At 36.7% G+C, this 18,396-nt stretch overlaps 1 protein-coding gene across 1 annotated transcript in view; it reads right to left on the bottom strand.

Moving 5' to 3' along the window:
- Window positions 1-18,108, bottom strand: part of LOC110099421 — a 22,622-nt gene extending 4,514 nt beyond the window's left edge. Inside the window, exons 1-9 of the mRNA XM_020826563.2 lie at window positions 17,753-18,108; window positions 17,567-17,656; window positions 15,517-15,693; window positions 7,652-7,728; window positions 5,591-5,679; window positions 2,136-2,239; window positions 1,945-2,056; window positions 1,785-1,860; window positions 1,506-1,614 (exon numbers count right to left, since the gene is read on the bottom strand). Of these exons, the coding sequence (XP_020682222.2) occupies window positions 1,506-1,614; window positions 1,785-1,860; window positions 1,945-2,056; window positions 2,136-2,239; window positions 5,591-5,679; window positions 7,652-7,728; window positions 15,517-15,693; window positions 17,567-17,656; window positions 17,753-18,077 (1,159 nt within the window). The 5' untranslated portion in view covers window positions 18,078-18,108. The remainder of the gene's footprint in view (window positions 1-1,505; window positions 1,615-1,784; window positions 1,861-1,944; window positions 2,057-2,135; window positions 2,240-5,590; window positions 5,680-7,651; window positions 7,729-15,516; window positions 15,694-17,566; window positions 17,657-17,752) is intronic.
- Window positions 18,109-18,396: the final 288 nt, after the last annotated feature.

Below are 18,396 nucleotides of genomic sequence, written 5' to 3'. Positions count from 1 at the left end.
TTCCTAATTGGGTTGGAGACTAAAGTTGGAAAATTCTGAAATTCAAATTCATTTAAATTTGAATTCAAATTCTTTCCTATTTTAACTCCCCTATTTTAGGAAAGTTTTAATCTAAATCCGTTTGAATTTGAAATTTAAATTGGATTAGGTTATTTACTTTCCTAATTCCTAAAACCCAATTAAGAAGCCTTAAATGCTTTCATTAAATCCCTCCCATGTACTTTAATGCCACCGGCTCCCACTTGCTTGGTTTTGGAATTATTTCCTAAAATCTCCACTTTGTTTTAGGAAGTGATTTCAATTCTCCTTGATCTTTGTTGGCTGAATTTTCCCTAGACCCCCATGTATTAATTTATTTCCTAACTCCACGTAACAGCTTAGGAAATAAATTCCCCCCTTCTACCAGAATTTTCTCTCAGGTTTTGAATAAAAACCTGAAGCTAAACCTTCACTTTTCCTTGGAAATATTTCCTCTTTCCTACCAGCCGTGATATTCAAAACTCAAGCCTTTAATTACTTCCCTAGGCTGAGAGTGGAATAAGGAAATAAATTCCCTAATTCTCTCTACATCCCGCCGTTCCCCCCCTTCCCTGGATTTTCCCTGAAATCTGTCCAGATTTCATTGGTTCCTCTTTGGGAAAAGATTGGGAATTTCAATCTGCTGCTGGCCGAGTTGTCCAAAGCCCAGAATCCTGAGATTTCTCTCAGATTTTGGATCCAAAATCTGAATTTATTCTCAGTCTTTTCTCCCCTGCTGTCCTAATTCTTCCCCAAGGCTCTTGTGCTGTTTTTCCTCTACAAACTCCTCCCAAACCCTATCCCACGTTGGATTTCCTGCTCTCCAAAGCTGTTGCCAGAAAATTCCTGCAGTGGTTCTTGGATTCTCATCAACTTGAAGCTTCAAAACTGCTGCTGCCCTGAAAATTCCTGCAAAGGATCCTCTCCCTAGCAGAGCCTCCTCCCCGTTTCACATCAGTACTGCCCCAACAAGCACCTTGGCTAAATCTAAATACTATCAATGGGGTTCTGGCCAAACATTTGAAAGTGCAAAGTTCTATAAAGCATAGCCTTTAGTACCAATTATTCAATATGAAAATAACGAACTCACAAAGGATCATAAATAATTGATAAAAATAAGCCTCGCTGAACATGTATTACAATAACTAAATATGCCACAGACTCAGGTTAAGCTCCCATTGAAGCAGATAAAGTCAAGCAAATCATTAGTTTTTATATTCTTTCTCAGCTTCTTCCAAAGTATCAACATTCACAATAGTTTCAAGTTGTTTATAATATTAATAAGACTAGAAAAAGATAGGTAAAATAGGCTACATCAAAAAATGTATTTGGTGCTCGAAATAGAAATAAATTATAATTTATTAATCCATCAAATTCAGTGTGCTGCACTTACAATAATCTGCAGTTGTTGCCATAGTCAATAAAAAAGTTAAGTCATGAAAAAAGGAAGCCACATTATGAATTTACTAACTAGAAAAAGTCAATACCAAAGGTTCTTGTAACTATGCTCCCATCACCAGATAGTAAGTCCATCACCAGTTGCGGTTCCAGGTTACGAGCACTCAAATCCGACAAAGGTGGCTTGGTCCTTGATATCTGGACTGCAAAAAGTCAAGCTTTAGAAATACTATGACAAATCAAATTCTAATCACATAAAGCAAATTTACTAGGCCTTCCTTTTCATTAAAGAAGAGTTAGAATATATTAGATGGAAGAACATTGTTAGATTTGTCAGGAACAAAAAAGAAAAGGTGAAAATCTTGTACCTTCTCCTTCAAGTCAGAAGAGATTGAATATTCTAGTAGAGCTCTCCAATTTACCAGATCTAAGCGTGATATGAAGCTGAAATGAAATAATAAAAAAATAAGCTACACTGCAGTGAAAATATCTCCTTAATTGAAAAGTAGCATGCTTCAGAATAAGTACTTGTTGGGGAAAAAGTAAAATCTTTCTTCCTCATTTGACTTCTCAATATCAGACAAACTTGAGGAGTTCGATGAAGAAAGTCTGCTAGAAACAATGCCAGCTTCTCCAAGCGCTTTTGACACAAGCTATATCAGATAAACAGGGATATCACCGCATTGAAGTTACATAGAATATCCAGCTACTCAACTCACCTTGAATGCACCAAAAATCTGAGTCATTGACGTTGACATCATCAAATGCTGGGGAAACTGAACCAGCAATCAAATAGGTTGGAACTATCCTATGTTTGGTTTTCCTGTAATGAAACATACACCATATAAATCTACTAAGCTCAAAAGTAACTCCGCAAATGCCCAATCTTCGCATGCTGAGGACACATACCCAACAATAGTAGTCATTGGTACTTTTTTTATGTATAACCTTCATGTAACCACATGTACCACTTGCTATCTTATAATAAAGTCCAAAGAATTTTGTTAGACCGGTCCAGCCGGTCCACATGGGACCGGTCCAGACACAAAACAGCGGAGAAACTCCACCTGTAAAGAGGCCGCGCGAGCCGCACGCCGTGCGGGAGCCATTTTAGGAAGGTTTTTTTAGGGTTTTGAGAGGGAAATTTGAATGTAGGGACTGTTTAGAGATTTTCTTTTGATTTGTAAGCATTAAATACTTTGTTTTCCTAGGGTTAGGCCATCTTGAATTTGGGCTGAAATTTGAGATGTCTTAGATTTAGGTTTTCTTTGGGCTCTAGCGGCGTCTAGAGATTTGGGAGAGATCGATCCTCCTCTCGAATAGAGGATCAATTGTATCTTGCTATTTTCCGTTTCCCTTTCATCAAATAATACAAATTATCTACTGTTTTTGAAGTTTTGTGCGGACTTTTTGTGAAGGATTCTCGTTGTTTTCCGAATATTGATAGGAAATACTTGAGATCTACGACTGTTTCCTATCAAATTGGTATCAGAGCCAGGTTGTGGGACCGGTGGAGGGCTGATTTCGACAAATTTCAGCGGTGATTAATTGCTCGGTAGGAAGGGGAATTGCTATTTTTAAAGTTCCAAATCCAGAATTTGTGATTTTACAAACTCCGGATTATAATGACGGCCAAAAGGGTGGATGCTCTAGAGGAAAGGCTTGAAAGGGAGATGAATCAAATCAAAACGACGGTGGAGGAAAAGATTTCCTCCATCGAAGGACAAGTCGCCGATCTCCGAGACATGATGAAGAAGATGTTAGAAATTCAAAATCAAACGGCGGCTTCCGTGGCAAGTGGGGAAGGAAAAAGTACGAATTCGGAAATTCAAAGGGAGGAATATGAGGTGGAAATCATGGAAGGAGGAAGAAGAAGGCCCCATATGGAGCCTATCAAGAGGGAATAAAGAGAGGGTGGATATGGGGAACGCCATGAGGGATATTATGGTCGTCGAGGTGCTGATTTTGAAGATAGAAGGGAGGATTTCGAGGGGGGGTTAGGCTATGGTAGAGCAAGGGAAGACTGGGAAACATGGGGTGCACCTAGTACTTGGGAGAGGGGAAACTATGGAAGAATCCGGGGCAATGGGGGCAACCAAAAGGTGAGGAAGTTGAAGATGCCCATATTCGAAGGAGAAGATGCATACGAATGGATTTACAAGGTGGAGCGATACTTCGCCGTCAATGGGCTGACGGAGGAGGAGAAGCTGACCGCAGTCGAATTGTGCTTGGAAGGAAAAGCCCTATCGTGATATCATTGGAGAGATCAGAGGAAGCCTATTAGAAACTGGAGGGAATTCAAGGACTGCATAATAGAACGTTTTCAAACCGACCGGGGAGGAGATTTTTATGAGAAGCTCTTTGCTCTGGCACAGGAGGGATCAATAGCAGACTACCAGGAGCAGTTTGAGCATCTAGCCAGTAGGGTGAAGCGATTATCAGATACGGTATTGCAGGGGAACTTCATGAAGGGGTTGAAGGCAGAGATCCGATCAGCATTGAAGGTTTTGATGCCTCGTGACTTGGTGAAATCCATGAAGTTGGCCCAGCTGGTGGAAATCAGAAGAATCTAGAGAAGGGAGCCAGGAGCAACAGCTCAGGAGGCTCTTACAGGACGACGACCACTCTTCTATCACCTAAGGGGCTTGCATCATGCAACATTAATGAGACCACCAGGGAGAAGTCAGTAGGAGGTGGGAGTGGGGAAAATTTCAAGAGGATGACAAAGAAGGAGATGCAGGAGAGGAGGGCAAAGGGGTTGTGTTCCAAATGCGAGGAAAAGTATATGTCAGGATATCGGTGCAAGGACCGAACTCTTCAGGTTCTCACCGTCTGTGATGACGAGGAAACTGAAGAAGGAGGTGATGGGGAGTTAGAGGAAGAGAGGGAGGAGAAGTTGCATTTGGATCTGGTCGAAGCTTCCCTGAATTCAGTAGTAGGGTTTACCTCGAATCATACGATGAAGGTGAAGGGGGAGATAGTAGGCATGGAGATAGTTGTTTTGATTGACAGTGGGGCTAACCATAATTTTATTTCCACTCAGGTTATCAATCAACTGGGAGTGAAATTGGTGGACACCAGTTGTTATGGGATGATGATGGATATAGGGAAGGTGGAGAAAGGCCAGGGGATCTGTAGAGGAGTGGTGTTGCCCATCCAGAGGATTCAGGTAAGGGAGGATTTTCTCTCACTAGAGTTAGGAAGTACTAATGTCATCCTGGGAATAAAATGGCTGCAAACCTTGGGGGAAACCAAGGACAATTGGGGAGCACTCACGATGGAATTAATGGTGGATGGGAAAAAAGTGGTTATAAGGGGAGATGGAGGGCTATCCAAAGTCATGGTATCACTTAAGACCATGGTTAGGAGCCTACAAGAGGTGGAGGAAGTTTATCGGGTGGGACTACACAAGCTGAATGTGATCAAGATAGAGGAGGGAGGGGATGTTTCTCTTTTAGGGCAACCCCTACTTCAGCAATTTGGTAAGGATTTTATGCCACCTCAAGGATGGTCACCTCCACCGGAACACAAGCATATCTCCACCTTGAGGACAATGTGGATCTTTGGGAGGGGAGTATTGTTAGACCGGTCCAGTGGACCGGTCCTGCCGGTCTACGCGGGACCGGCCCAGACGCAAAACAGCGGAGAAACTCTGCCTGCTAGGATGCCGCGCGAGCCACACGCCGTGCGGGAGCCATTTTAGGAAGTTTTTTTAGGGTTTTGAGAGGGAAATTTGAATGTAGGGACTGTTTAGGGATTTCCTTTTGATTTGTATGCATTAAATACTTTGTTTTCCTAGGATTAGGGCATCTTGAATTTGGGCTGAAATTTGAGATCTCTTACATTTAGGTTTTCTTTGGGCTCTATCGGCGTCTAGAGAATTGGGAGAGATCGATCCTCCTATCGAATAGAGGATCAATTGTATCTTGCTATTTTTTGTTTCCCTTTCATCAAATAATACAAATTATCTACTGTTTTGTGGTTTTGTGTGGACTTTTTGTGAAGGATTCTCATTGTTTTCCGAAGATTGATAGGAAATACTTGAGATCTATGAGTGTTTCCTATCAAATTTATAATAAATCATGAAAATTTGAAAATTTGGAAAGAATTTATAATAAATTCCAAAGAACTTTGTTACCCATAAAAATTTAAAGATAATAAATTTACTTCATACCTTTCAAGCACGCAGTTTGCTTTAACTAGCCACCTTGCATACTCCCTTCTGGTGCATAAATCATCAGCGCTGGCATCATAGTCAATGATCTGAGTACCATAAAAGAGTTATCCAAAATCAATAATCAGAGTCGCATTAGAAATCTCAAATTATCCTATGAAAAAGAGTATGCAGTTCCACTTCTTTCATCAGGGTTGTACGTTTTATGGCTTAAATTGCGATGACGGATGAACCCACTAGTTTGTTTAAAATGATTTGCTCATATTTCGAAAAGGATTTTCAAATAAACTAATTTCACAGTTTGAATTGATTAATTCTCTAAAATAATAAATCAAACTAGACAATATACATTAGCTATCAAACATAAATTAAATTATAAAAAAATCAAACCAACACCTTCGATATCAGTGTCCGGTGATGCCCCCACAGACATCCCGCAATAGATGTCAATGACCAGTAAAGGCCACTATTACTATTTGACAATTGGCATCATTGGTCTCATACTTGCATGCATGCATCAATGAGTGTGCGCATGCAAGTGAAGATGTGCAATCATGCATCCATGCCATCATTAGTGCAACCAGTGGCAATCGCCATCATCATCAGTTGAAACAGTATAACATGTAAACAAGTCAATGAAATTACACATGTAAATGTGCATGATGCATGCAACAAAAATTTATACATGAGCGTGCATGCATGCATGCATTCATGTGTGCATGCATGCTTTCAAAAACCAATTATGATAGATATTAAGTTAATTCAAATAGGCATGTAGATAATAGTACAACTTCTAAATTAAGATTAGGTGTTCAAAATGAAAAACAAAAAAAACTCTAGATTCTTATACAAAAGAGGAGATCATAGATAATTAAATATTAAACTTTATAAAAATTAATAATTAGACTATCTATTGGGTGGACCGAAGTGTTGAGCCACAAAATCACTGACAAATAAGTTGAGTGTGGCGAAAATAAAGTAAAATTATGAATGACAAATGAGAAATTAAATATTAGAGAAACTACTGGAATAACATGTGATGAGGATTAGATTAATAGACTTCTGGGGCGTTTGCAACAACTTTTATTTTCATTTTTTTTTTTCCTTTTTCATTTATGTTTTGGTATAAAATAAGAATATGCTTTATATCTTAAATATAGGTCATTTTTATTTTTTACTGAATATCAAATAAGTCGATATATTTTGTAGTTTGGAAGAGAGTGGTGTTGTCGCGGCTAAAGGTGTTAGTGGATGAGATGAAGACACAACTTGATTTAGCGCAAGATTGCCCAGCAGCATGCATGATGCTGGCAAATGAAAGATGAGGGCTTGGCTGACGGTGGATGTGGAGTTGAATACCAGCTGGTGCAGGCTTGGCTGACGGTGGATGTGGGGCTGAATACTAGCGGGTGCAGGGCTAGCCATTGTGGAGCGGGAGGTCGAGTGGTTGAGAATTCATGTTTTCAAGATAAAAAAATACCTCAAGTCAATTTTAAATTTTTTTAAAAGCATCTTGATTGATTTTTAAAGAAAAAAAAAATATGAAACAAAATACAAACCAAACATTTGTTATCCTCATTTATAAGAACAAAAAACAGACATGCCCATAGTGCTTGGCATGTTCAATGGAGAGCAAGCTACGCAGGCAAAGAGAATTTAGTATTTATGTGAAGGAAAAGGAAAGAAATATGCCAAATGAAATTGGGATGAAGTTGTCATAAAAGCTTGCCTAAACAGTAATTAACACTATCTATAACAAAACTAAACAAGAATGGATTGAGAATAAAAAGGAAATAATTGAAAAAAGACTAATGAAGATGATAATGATGATTTAGGTAATGCAAATGTTTAATTTTTGTAGGCAAACCCCCAGAATTATTTTCTAACAAAAATTCCTAAAGAAGATTTATAAAGGACAAGAAAAAAATCCAATACGCCATAATTAGTCTAACCATTGTTATGAATAAATAAACCTTTTTTCTGAACTATGAAACATTTACATAATTCAGCAGGCAAACATCAAACATTAAAAGAAGATAAAAGAATGTCTCATAAGAATACCTTTAACATTTTAAGGACATGTAAAGCTTCCAGTTGAGTTGGATCAGCAGGAACAGGGACAACAATGCGTTTATTTTCTTCAGAAGCAAACACATAAAAAACTGACATTTAGATTTTAAAGACAAAAGTAATATGAAAAAAAAAGGGTAAAAATAATATCAATTTTGAAGAAAAAAATTTCTTTTGTTAATATTGAACGTAGCTCAACAAACTAAATCACACAGGAGCATTTTAGTCACATAAAAAGGCTAGGGTGCATTAAGAATATAACAGATGTGTCAAATACAAGTAGAAGTCATTTTTTTTTTTGGTATTCCAAATTAGTACTTAGGCCTAACAACCAAAATTTTACACTATTAGGTAAAACATTAACCAGGAAAAATTAAATTTCCCCCGAATGAAATATGAAATTCAGACTGAGTTTATCTATTTTATTATGGGATTCAAAAAGGAGCAATCATGTGTGTTTAATTACATCCTTATTTAAGAAACACTAGCTTGAGAATTATGCTTTCGTTCCAAATTTATTTAACATGGGTTTACACGAGATAAAATCTAAATTAAAATCAAGGATGATGGGGCCCAAAAGGAGCAAGGGTGCAAGTAAGGAATCTCAAGAAAAAAAAACACACAATCCGATTAGAATTTCATGGATGCATCATCCATGATTATCAAACATTTAGTCTACTTAACTAAGAAGAAAGTCAACCCAGTCTAACATAAAGCTCTTTATCAACAACAATGAATTGTGCTGTCCAAAGATATCTCATAGATTGTGAGCCAAAAAAAGAAATATAGATCCCTAGACTCTATGCGCTCGAAGAAAGGAATGTAAGGCTTACTTTTTCACATCAACGAAAGATGCCTATAAGAAGAAAGAAACTAGTATTTTCAACAATCTAAATCAAAATACTAAACTAGACTTACGTCCTGTCTAGATTAGGACTACCACTAAACATGTCTAAAAATACTATACCTCTCAACATAAGCATTTTTAGTCGTCAAGTATCAAATACAAGAAGGATACCCCAATGGACATGTATGTAACGTGTATGATATATCCTTAAGTGAAGACTTTTATTAATGAACTAGTTTACTTAGGCTATGTCATACATTTGAATCAGCTAGGCTAATGCTAATTTGAGATTCTCCTTAATAAAAGGTACAATTAGTCAAAATACTAACTATATTTCAATATAAAAATAAAAGCAATAAAGGGCAGAATGCTCATTTATTGTAACCTTTGGTCCAATGAGGGCCATGCATTTATTTCTTTTAAAACATTGCCTTAAGAGTACAAGCTGAGACTTCTTGATGACTCTGAAACTTTCTCCAACTCTCTTGAAGTTAAATTAACTGAGAAAATGACCAACACAATGCCTCTAGTTATAGGTGAAATGATGTAGGACTACAATGCTTGCAATGAATTTGTTAAGAATTTACACAACTTATTGATTAGAGAAATAACAAATAGAACTATTAGCAGGTAAAACGATGAAACAAAACGAAAGAGCGGTCACTCTCGTTTAGGCTAAGTTGCATAGCAAGAACGTCAAATCATTAAAATAGCATAGAAAATCAACAATATACAAACATAGAAACTTTCAACGAAAATCCCTAATCTAACAATAAGATTAGAAAACAAATGAAGTGCACTCAATTCTCTATGTTTACTAAGCTCGGCAGAATCGGGCAAACGCGACCTTCATGACTACAATCAAATCACAAGAAAGGATTAGACTTTAAGAAATACGAGAAACGGGAGATTAGAAAACCTTCGTTAATGATCGGTTGTAATCCTCCACCCGACGGTTCCAAGTTGTTCTTCAATAGCCTCGACCAAGGTATCCAGGATGCGCTCTACGTACTCTTCTACGGTGTGGTCGATGCGTGGGTTGACGTCGAAGAAGGATGAATGCAAGATGCACACAAACCCTTCTCGTTGTAGGAGAGGTCGTAGTCAAGGTCTGGATCAGCCATTCATGAATGCTCGTCGACGATTGCTACCTAAGATCACTAGCAACTTCGGATTCCATTAAAGAGAAAGAAGTTTCTCTTAAATGTGAAGTGAAGGTGGTGAACTGTGGCCGGCCAATGGATGAGGGTTGGGAGACGAGAAGTAAGTTTTAAAGGGGAAGAACGAATTTAAAAAAAAAAAAACAAATCTGAAATAAATTTCAGATTTTTTTAATTGGGAGCGATCTAGGAAATTAAGTTTGAATTTAATTCCAAGAGGGGGAGGGGTGTTAATATAGAGAGAGTGGATTGGAGAGAGGGAGAGGGGGCGGGTAGAGAGAGGGGGCGGCGGCATAATGAGGGATGGGGATTTATTTTCTAAATCAATGATTTGGTTTTGGAAATAAATTAGGAATTATGGGCTTTAGTAAATTCGTCCAAGGAGGATTATGGGTTTTGGAAATATTTCCAAAGGTAGGGAATTGGAATTAGGAAAGAATTCCAATCTCAACCTCAATGGGGGGCCGGCGGCATTGATGGCTATGGGAGCAATTAATGGGAGGGATTGAGGGCTTCTAAAATTGGGTTTAAGAAATATGAAAGTTTTAATTAAATCCAATTCGAATTTAAAATTCAAATGGATTTAATTTAGGAACTTTCCTAAATAAATTTGTTAATTTAGGAAAGATTTTAAATTTCAAATTGAACGAATTTGAATTCAAAATCTATCCCAAATTATTTCAATCCCAATTAGGCAATGGAAGCAATGGGAGAGGGGATTTGGGGTCGGCGGGTGGATGGGCTCGGGTATGGGGCCGGCGGCTAGGTGGGAAATTGGTGGAGTTTGGTCAAATGAAGGAGAAGGGCTTGGGGAGGGAGAAAACCGTGGATGTGATGTTGGCCGGTAGTGGTGGTGGAAGGAGAAAGGAAGAGATATGGAATAGAACCACGAACCCGACTCATCTAGGTTGGTGGGTGATGCGCAATTCTCCCTCTCCTAGGGCCCTCTCTCCGATTTCTCAAGCTCTCACAAGAACTCATGCAAGGGGAAGAAATATTTTAATCAATCATTCATTAATCTCAAAAGAAGAATACTATGGCTATAAATAGCCTCGTACAAAGACTCAAAAACATAAAATGATGACAATGCCCCCAGGGCTTACATACGACCTCCCTTCATAAAAGGGTACAACGGAAAATTAATAAAGCAACTAATACAGCAAATACACTATGACAATATAAATAAGAAAATACATAAAACAACTCAGAAATACAATGACTCAATCGTGGTCGTAGATTGACGGCCACGTCTCTGATTGACTCTTCACGATCTGATGTCCCATCATGAAATCTAATCCCTATGGAGCCTATCTTGACACATGCAAATATTGAATGCAAGCGAGCTAACAATACTTTAAGTGCTCAACAAAGTTTTGTTGCAATACTTGCAATCAGATCCACAAGCAAACAGAACCAAGTTAGTAAACATGCTCTTGAAAGATGTAGTATCATACAAAATGCTATCAGTTAAACTATAAATGAAATCTGTGCACGTTTTATCAAAAAATTTAGGCTCAAATTATGTTGCATCAAAAGTGGGCAACTGTACTAAAAAAACATATGTATCATTCTAGAAAAAGCGCAATCTTGCCTTAAAATCCAAACCCAAATTCATTAAGTTATGTGTACATGCCTGAGTGGGTTGCATTACCTAAGAGGCACAATTATAAATTTCACTTTTCAAGCTCAATCCTCCATGACATAAGTCTAAAATCGACAAGGCACATGCCCCTAACTCTAAAAATTTTTAAAGTTGTAAGAGAAATTCCACAACTCATCTGCCTATAGGGCAAGGTTAAAGTTCTCTCTTTCTAGTTCGATCCTCTACATCCCAACGACTAGAGTCGACAATACGTCCCCCCCAACAAACATTTACACAATAAACTCAAAATAATCATGAAAAAAGAATGAATTTAAATTTTCCCTCGCGACCTAATCAAATTAATTGCATCATAATACAATGGGATTTAGATACTCAATCGTGAAAATCGCTAAAACTATTGTCTTACATTTGCATAAGGCCCTCAAGGCCTCTTACAAAAAAATTAACTTTAAAAAATGGAAAGTTTAAAACTCTTTAAGGCCATTTCAACTACGAAAGCGAAACCACAAGTTTCAACTTATTTGATCCAATCCTTTTACATACAAGGGGTGCAATTGACAAGGACTTCAAGATGTATGTATTATAAAACTTAAATGATATATAAACCCATGGACTTGATCCTTTGCAAGAAAAGAGGAAAAGTTTAAAAGATTCGAAGTATCAAATTACAATTATACTAATTACCCCTATTATGCCACACATTATAATCAGATTAGTCTATTCTATCAAAAGTAAGTTCTTAGCTACAAAAAACATATACTTCAAGCAAGATCCATACCCATGAAGGCTTGTTTTGCTGCACATTACAACTGAAGGGATCAATACTATCAAAATCAAATTCTTTACTAGGAAAACAATTATTTCAAGCAATTTAGATGGCCTTATTACCAAAAAATCTAAACTGTTGAATCCTATTATAAAAATGCTCGCAAATCCCAAAAAAAAAAAACTTTAGGCTCAAATCTTAGCCATAATGTATTCAAAATGACCTTAAAATCACAAAGAACTCCACTAAATCTAGGTCGCTCATACAAAATATAAAATCGAAAAAAATCTACAAAATCCAAAATGACCAAGCAATAATAGGTCACGCAAAGGTTAGAGCAGCCACCAAACCATCCATCCTCCACATTGATCTACTAAAGATGACAAAACCTGATTTTGACCAAAGCTCACAATGAGCAAATGTCATATCAAGCGTATCCAAAAGATCACTCTCAAGGATTTCAAGCACGCAAGTAAGAACATGGTATGTGTCCTCTGAATGGGTGGTTTGCCGCAAAATGGCACCAACATATTAAAGTTAAGGACAAAACCCAAATATTCACCAATGGCTCAATGTATAAGTTGTGAACCATAAAATGTATATAATACGGCGTAAAGCCCTCAATTAGTCAATAACAATTAAAATAGGCCCCTTACGTACACATTCATCCTAGGTCAATGATGTCCTCTCAAACGATGTAATATATGATTGTTGACAAAAATTCTTAGTTCGAGAGGGTCGACTATCTTTGTTGATTACATAGAACATAGTCCATAATAATACAAAATGACTAAATCAAGAGAACTTTAATGGGTACGTCGTCATTTCCTCACCATTCGCTCTAAGCCAACAATGATGTATTTTAATTTTACCAAATTAAAATGTTGCTACTACAAATTAAATATTGAGAGTTTGTTAATTATCCTTAATATGGGGGCTTGTGCCTTTGAAACTCCTCCTGTTCTTGAATTCTCTCTACATGGTACATGGTAAATGCATTTATTTCTTTTCAAACCCTTAATCTTACCATGATATTTCCTATGGGATGAAACTTTGCTCTACTGTCAAATTATGATATGTAGCTAAATGTGCAAAAGACTTTTGAAACCAATAGAAAGTTTGTTTATGATGAAAGGCAAGGTTCCCAAAGGAACTATGAATAAATTTGGATTTTCCCCCTTATGTTTCCTTCAACTACAGCAAGCAATGCTATTTTATTCCTCCTTTGCAAGAATCGATCTATTCTTGAAACCCATTGTTCCTCCAATAACTAGCAAGGTTTAGTTGTCCGCTAAAAACCGTCGTAGAGCAATACTTGTTGTCTGTTGTAGTGACTTTCTACAATATTGTGGCCTACCGCAATAACTTTGCTACAGTATCATGCCCTATACATTGCGAGGTATTGGGAAAATTATGGATTATTGTAGTTGCAGTAATCAAGGCAATTTGCAACAAGAATTAATTTGAATATAATCATGTCTTCCCCAAAACTAACTTCACAATTTAAAAGGAATATCATACTTCATAAACTAATTTTCTAAAATAAGAATAATCTTATCCTTCCTATATTAACTACAAAAAATGAAGAAAACTTTATCTAAATTTCTAAATTTTGATATTCAAAATACAAATTTAAGCACAATAAGTTTAAAATTCAAAACACATCCTTATCCTAGGGTAATCTATATTTTGATACAATGGCCAGCCTTTCAGAACCTTGATCTATAATACCCAAAAATGTTTAAAAGATATGTAAGTATAAGCTTCCTCTAAATGTTCATTTAGTTTCATTAATTCTCACTATTTAATTATTAGGTATTAGTTAAATTAATTTATGTACTTAATCCGTAAAAGGTAATGATTTTTTTATATTACTGTAGCAGTCAGAAATTTTCACTTATCTATGCATGCAAGCTTTGATGGAAAATCATGTGGCTGTAGAGTTAGTGGAAAGGATAGTGGAATAAATAGTGGGAATAAAATATTAGTTAAGTAGATAAGAAGCTAGAGCACTACTCCACTTTATTTTCTCATTAGCTTGCTTTAGCATTCAAGAAGGCGGACTGTGCCGGTGACTTGCAGGTGGAAGGAGGCGAGCTCAAGCATGCAAATGCAGTCTTTACTTGTTGATTTCTGAATTTCAGGTTAGTAGATTTCTGAGTTAGGAAAGAAGTGTAGTAATGGTAGGAATGAATTGTATAACAACATATTTTAGTGATTTTCTTTGAAACGAGATGTGGTTTACTGGAATTAGGTTATACTACTAAGGTAGGATACTGCAGTTGCTGAAAAACAGTTGAAAACTATTTGTAAGGCTGCCATATTTGCTGAAAATAGCAAATTTGGAGCAATAGACTGTTGTAGTTGTTGAACTACTGAGTTACTTCATAGCAGTGGTTTTACTGCAGGTAAGGGAAAGGAGCCCGTAGGGCACTAGGCGATAAAGAGGTGATCATTCGTTTTTTGTGTAAATATGTTTTGGTGTACAAAGAGATCTTAGAGGAGATCTTGGATAGCTATATAAACCTTTTTGTATGTAAGTAAATTTCGAAACTTTTAGTAGAGCTCTGCATTTGTTTTAATTCTGTTGATGTTCATTAAAGTACATTATATGCTTCCATTATGATGTTCGTAGTTGATAGGTTGACATGTTAAGAGAGCCTAGTTAGATTTTTTTCCTTCTCTGTTATACTCTAGTTTGTTTGTTAGAGAGTAAGCCAAACTGAGGTGTGACATGATCTCTCTCCTATGATGTCTGATTAGCAACATGCCTTCGCATGTAAACTCCTGATGACTTGATCTTCCTACCCAATAATGCGATCTAAAAAATTCTTCCAAAAGTCCCTTCTGTATCATTATTTGTGTCATCCATTGAGAAAATATCAATGTTTTAACATTCAAATGAACTTTGTATTATTGAAAACGTGTATATAACTAATTTTATTAATGCTAAAAAGAATGAACATGTTTTATCTTCATGGAAAGTCATTAAAGTGAAATCAAAATGGTTGAATCCTCCTCCTAAGATAGATACATACATACACACACACACACACACACACACACTATATATATATATATAAAGAGAGAGAGAGAACTTTTTGCTATATATTTCACCTACTAAAATCATAAAATATGACCCAAAATCATGGAGAATGTGTATTATCTATGAAGCTTTTGGATGCATTTAATGGTTATTAACTTGACTTATTTTTATTTTAATATAATTTGACTTCTTATTCATGCTTGGCTTGTATTCAATATGATAATAAAAGATTTGAGCTTGAACCAGATTTCTTGAACTTTAACAACTTTGATCTTTGCTCATGTTTGTCTTGACAATAAATGAAACGTAGGAACCCATCAAAGGCATACACTGTTCAAATTCCCATTCACACCCCTAATGGTAATGGAACCAAAGGTCAGTCTAGTGAGATACTTTACTCTGTGATAAAATAAGATTGTTAACAAAATGCATACCAGGTACTTTGTTCTCATGCTTCAAAAGACCATATTTGTATTCTATACTTTCAACTGGATCTACATCAATAATTGGTGTAACTGATTCTGTAATGTTGGCAGGTCCTTCTGAAATCGCAGAAGGCACCAAAGGATTATGAAATATGCCTAATGGAGCACCGAATTTGACTCTAAAGCCTGCAAAAGTTATTACCGAGTATCAATTAAATTGACATTAGTATAAATACATATTAAAACAAACAGAAAATAAATGATATCTTTTGAAATCCCCAAAGGCAAAAGAATATCAAAAGAACCAAGTATTTGAATGTGAAATATGCAAATGTTCGTTACTAAGCATCAATTAAATCTATAACGGTATGAATACCCATTATACAACAAAAGGTATAGACATGATATCTCAAGGAAACCCTTTTTTTAACCTTATTTTTTAAGAGAATAAATTAAAGCTTAAACCAAAAGCTCCAATGTCACAATAACTAATTCAATGCAATAAAATAAGAAAAATGTTTGTGTTGCATTGCTCACAAAATATAAAGGTTGCTATGCATGCTTCCAAAAGAGAAGGCATAGCACATATTAAGTTTCATGGCAATTATCAACCATATTCCAAATTGTTGCGGTAGAAAGCTGCATTTAGAATAAATTACAAATCTTTAGTGTTCATGTCACACAAATAAATTCTTAGGAATTATTTTCTCAAACGACAAAAACATCCCAAAAGATCATCCGAATCAAGTAATCAAAACACATTCAAAAGTTCATAAATTCAATTCAGAATATTTAGATAAAGATTATTATTTTTTCCTGCAATCTCTCAACTGAAATGTTACAATAAAACCTGCAAAGAATAAATTCTAACAAATTAATATTGCGTTCCAACAATTTTGTCTTCAAGCATATCCTCAACAAATCTTTTCTGGGCCATTGATCTAACTGCTCTTCCTATGAATAAATGATAGCATATTCGTGCTGCAAACGAAAAAACAGCAGTAGCTCTTCCACTTCAACAAGAGGTTAAGGATCAACAGCATGACAATCATTAAGAGAATGAAGCCACAAGATATCAACAGCTGTATACAAAATGTCTTTCAATGAAAGAATTTCAATGTGATACAATTTCTTTCTAGATCCATTAATTATTCAAAAAAATGCTAACAGTAAAATTTTAAATTGAAGACATGCTCTGTTAGCTATATTTTTCTGCAATGTATCAAATGTCGAGTTATGTATTTGTGGATGACAAGATCAACCCGCTGCAATTTTCCACCTCTCCAAGGGACTATTCACATGGCATCCAAAAAGCCACGTCGCATCGCATCAACAGGAAGACCATCTAGGTCAATAAAATGAACTCGAGCATATTACTCAATTCAAAGCAAACAATCATACACCAAGAACTCAAACGAGCATAACTCCTTATCCAACGAGGCTTGAATATTGCTGATATAAATCTTAAATACTGTAGAGACCAACAACCCAAACACACAAGGTTGGGAGATAACAGAAGTGATCCACAATAGGATTATAAAGCATACCCAATCTAATCAACCTTTGGTTTCTTTTTTATAAGTATTGTAGCACAACCACAATAATTGCAATTGATCGTGACTTGAGGAATGATTACAAGTCACTTAGTTAGAGGCCCAAGGGACCACTATTCTAGAGACCGGGAAACAAGCATAAGGGGCGCTTCTATCATTGTGGTTGCACCCAAACAATAGTACCTAGTTTATTGCACAGTAGCAACCATCTAACACTCTCATATGGTCAATGTCACCATATGTAGTTGTGGCAAACAATAGGTGAGCATGCCAACTAAAACTCAACCAACCTAAGGATAATGAAAAAACTGAAACAGTGAGGATCAATACCCATGAGATAAGGGCCTAAAATTTTATTCGCCACATTCTCTATTGTTCACACTGTCCACGTTACAATGTCTGACTTCAGTGATTTAAAAAAAGGCATCAAGAAACGCAGTAATGTAAGTGCACTCCTACTGGCCTGATGAACAAATGCCCCATTCCAAAAAACGAACAAAAGCAACCTTTTCTCAAACAAGAACGATACGCCAAGGCAGCCAACAAGATTGTCAGCGCCGATGTCCCAATCCCAGCAAGAATAACTCTCGATAACCCTGCAAATCAAGCAAAAGATATCAAAGGGAACAGTTCCAAGCGATAACAACAATTAAAGGCGTGTGATATCCAAAAGGAAAATATCAAAACCCAACCAGTTCTATTTGACGCATCGAATCCCCGGACGGACCATCCTCCACAGCCGTCTTCATCCGAGTTCCCATCCAACTGGATCCAGGAGGCCTCGAGTTTCCCTTCCAAAGCACAGATGAAACTCCTCTTCCACCGGAATCTGCAGGCATGATAGTGATTGCATGGCGAGAAGACCGTCGGAGTTCTCGTACGTACTTTGCAGGAGAGAAAAGGAGGAGAGGAGAAGGGCAGATAGAAGCTCATTTCCTCGCGGTAGCTAGGATTCCATGGCTCGTCGGAGCTGTGGATTATCGCAGTCGGATCCACCCGAGACCAGTCGAGACGCATGGAGACCGAGAGTCATTTTCGGCGGTCGTATTTGAACCATGTGATGACAAACCGATTACTAACATCATAGCCGTTCATTTTTATTTTGGACGGTTAAGAAGCAATTTATTTAAAACATAAATAACTTTAAACAAATACCACACCAAATTATTTTATTTATATATTTAGCACCCAAATTTTATTATTTACTCTTGACATATTCAATTTATTTCAATAACATCACAAGTTCGAATTTTTATTAGGTGACGTAGCTTTATGTTCGGACGCCAATAAAATGGTGTCACGTACTCTTTCTCTTTACCGCACGGCCCGACAACCC

This window comes from Dendrobium catenatum, unplaced genomic scaffold, assembly GCF_001605985.2.
Source record: "Dendrobium catenatum unplaced genomic scaffold, ASM160598v2 fragScaff_scaffold_1022, whole genome shotgun sequence".
In the NCBI taxonomy this organism is placed as follows: Eukaryota; Viridiplantae; Streptophyta; class Magnoliopsida; order Asparagales; family Orchidaceae; genus Dendrobium; species Dendrobium catenatum.
Note: the sequence above shows the minus strand (reverse complement) of the source record. Positions and strands in the feature narration are given on the sequence as shown.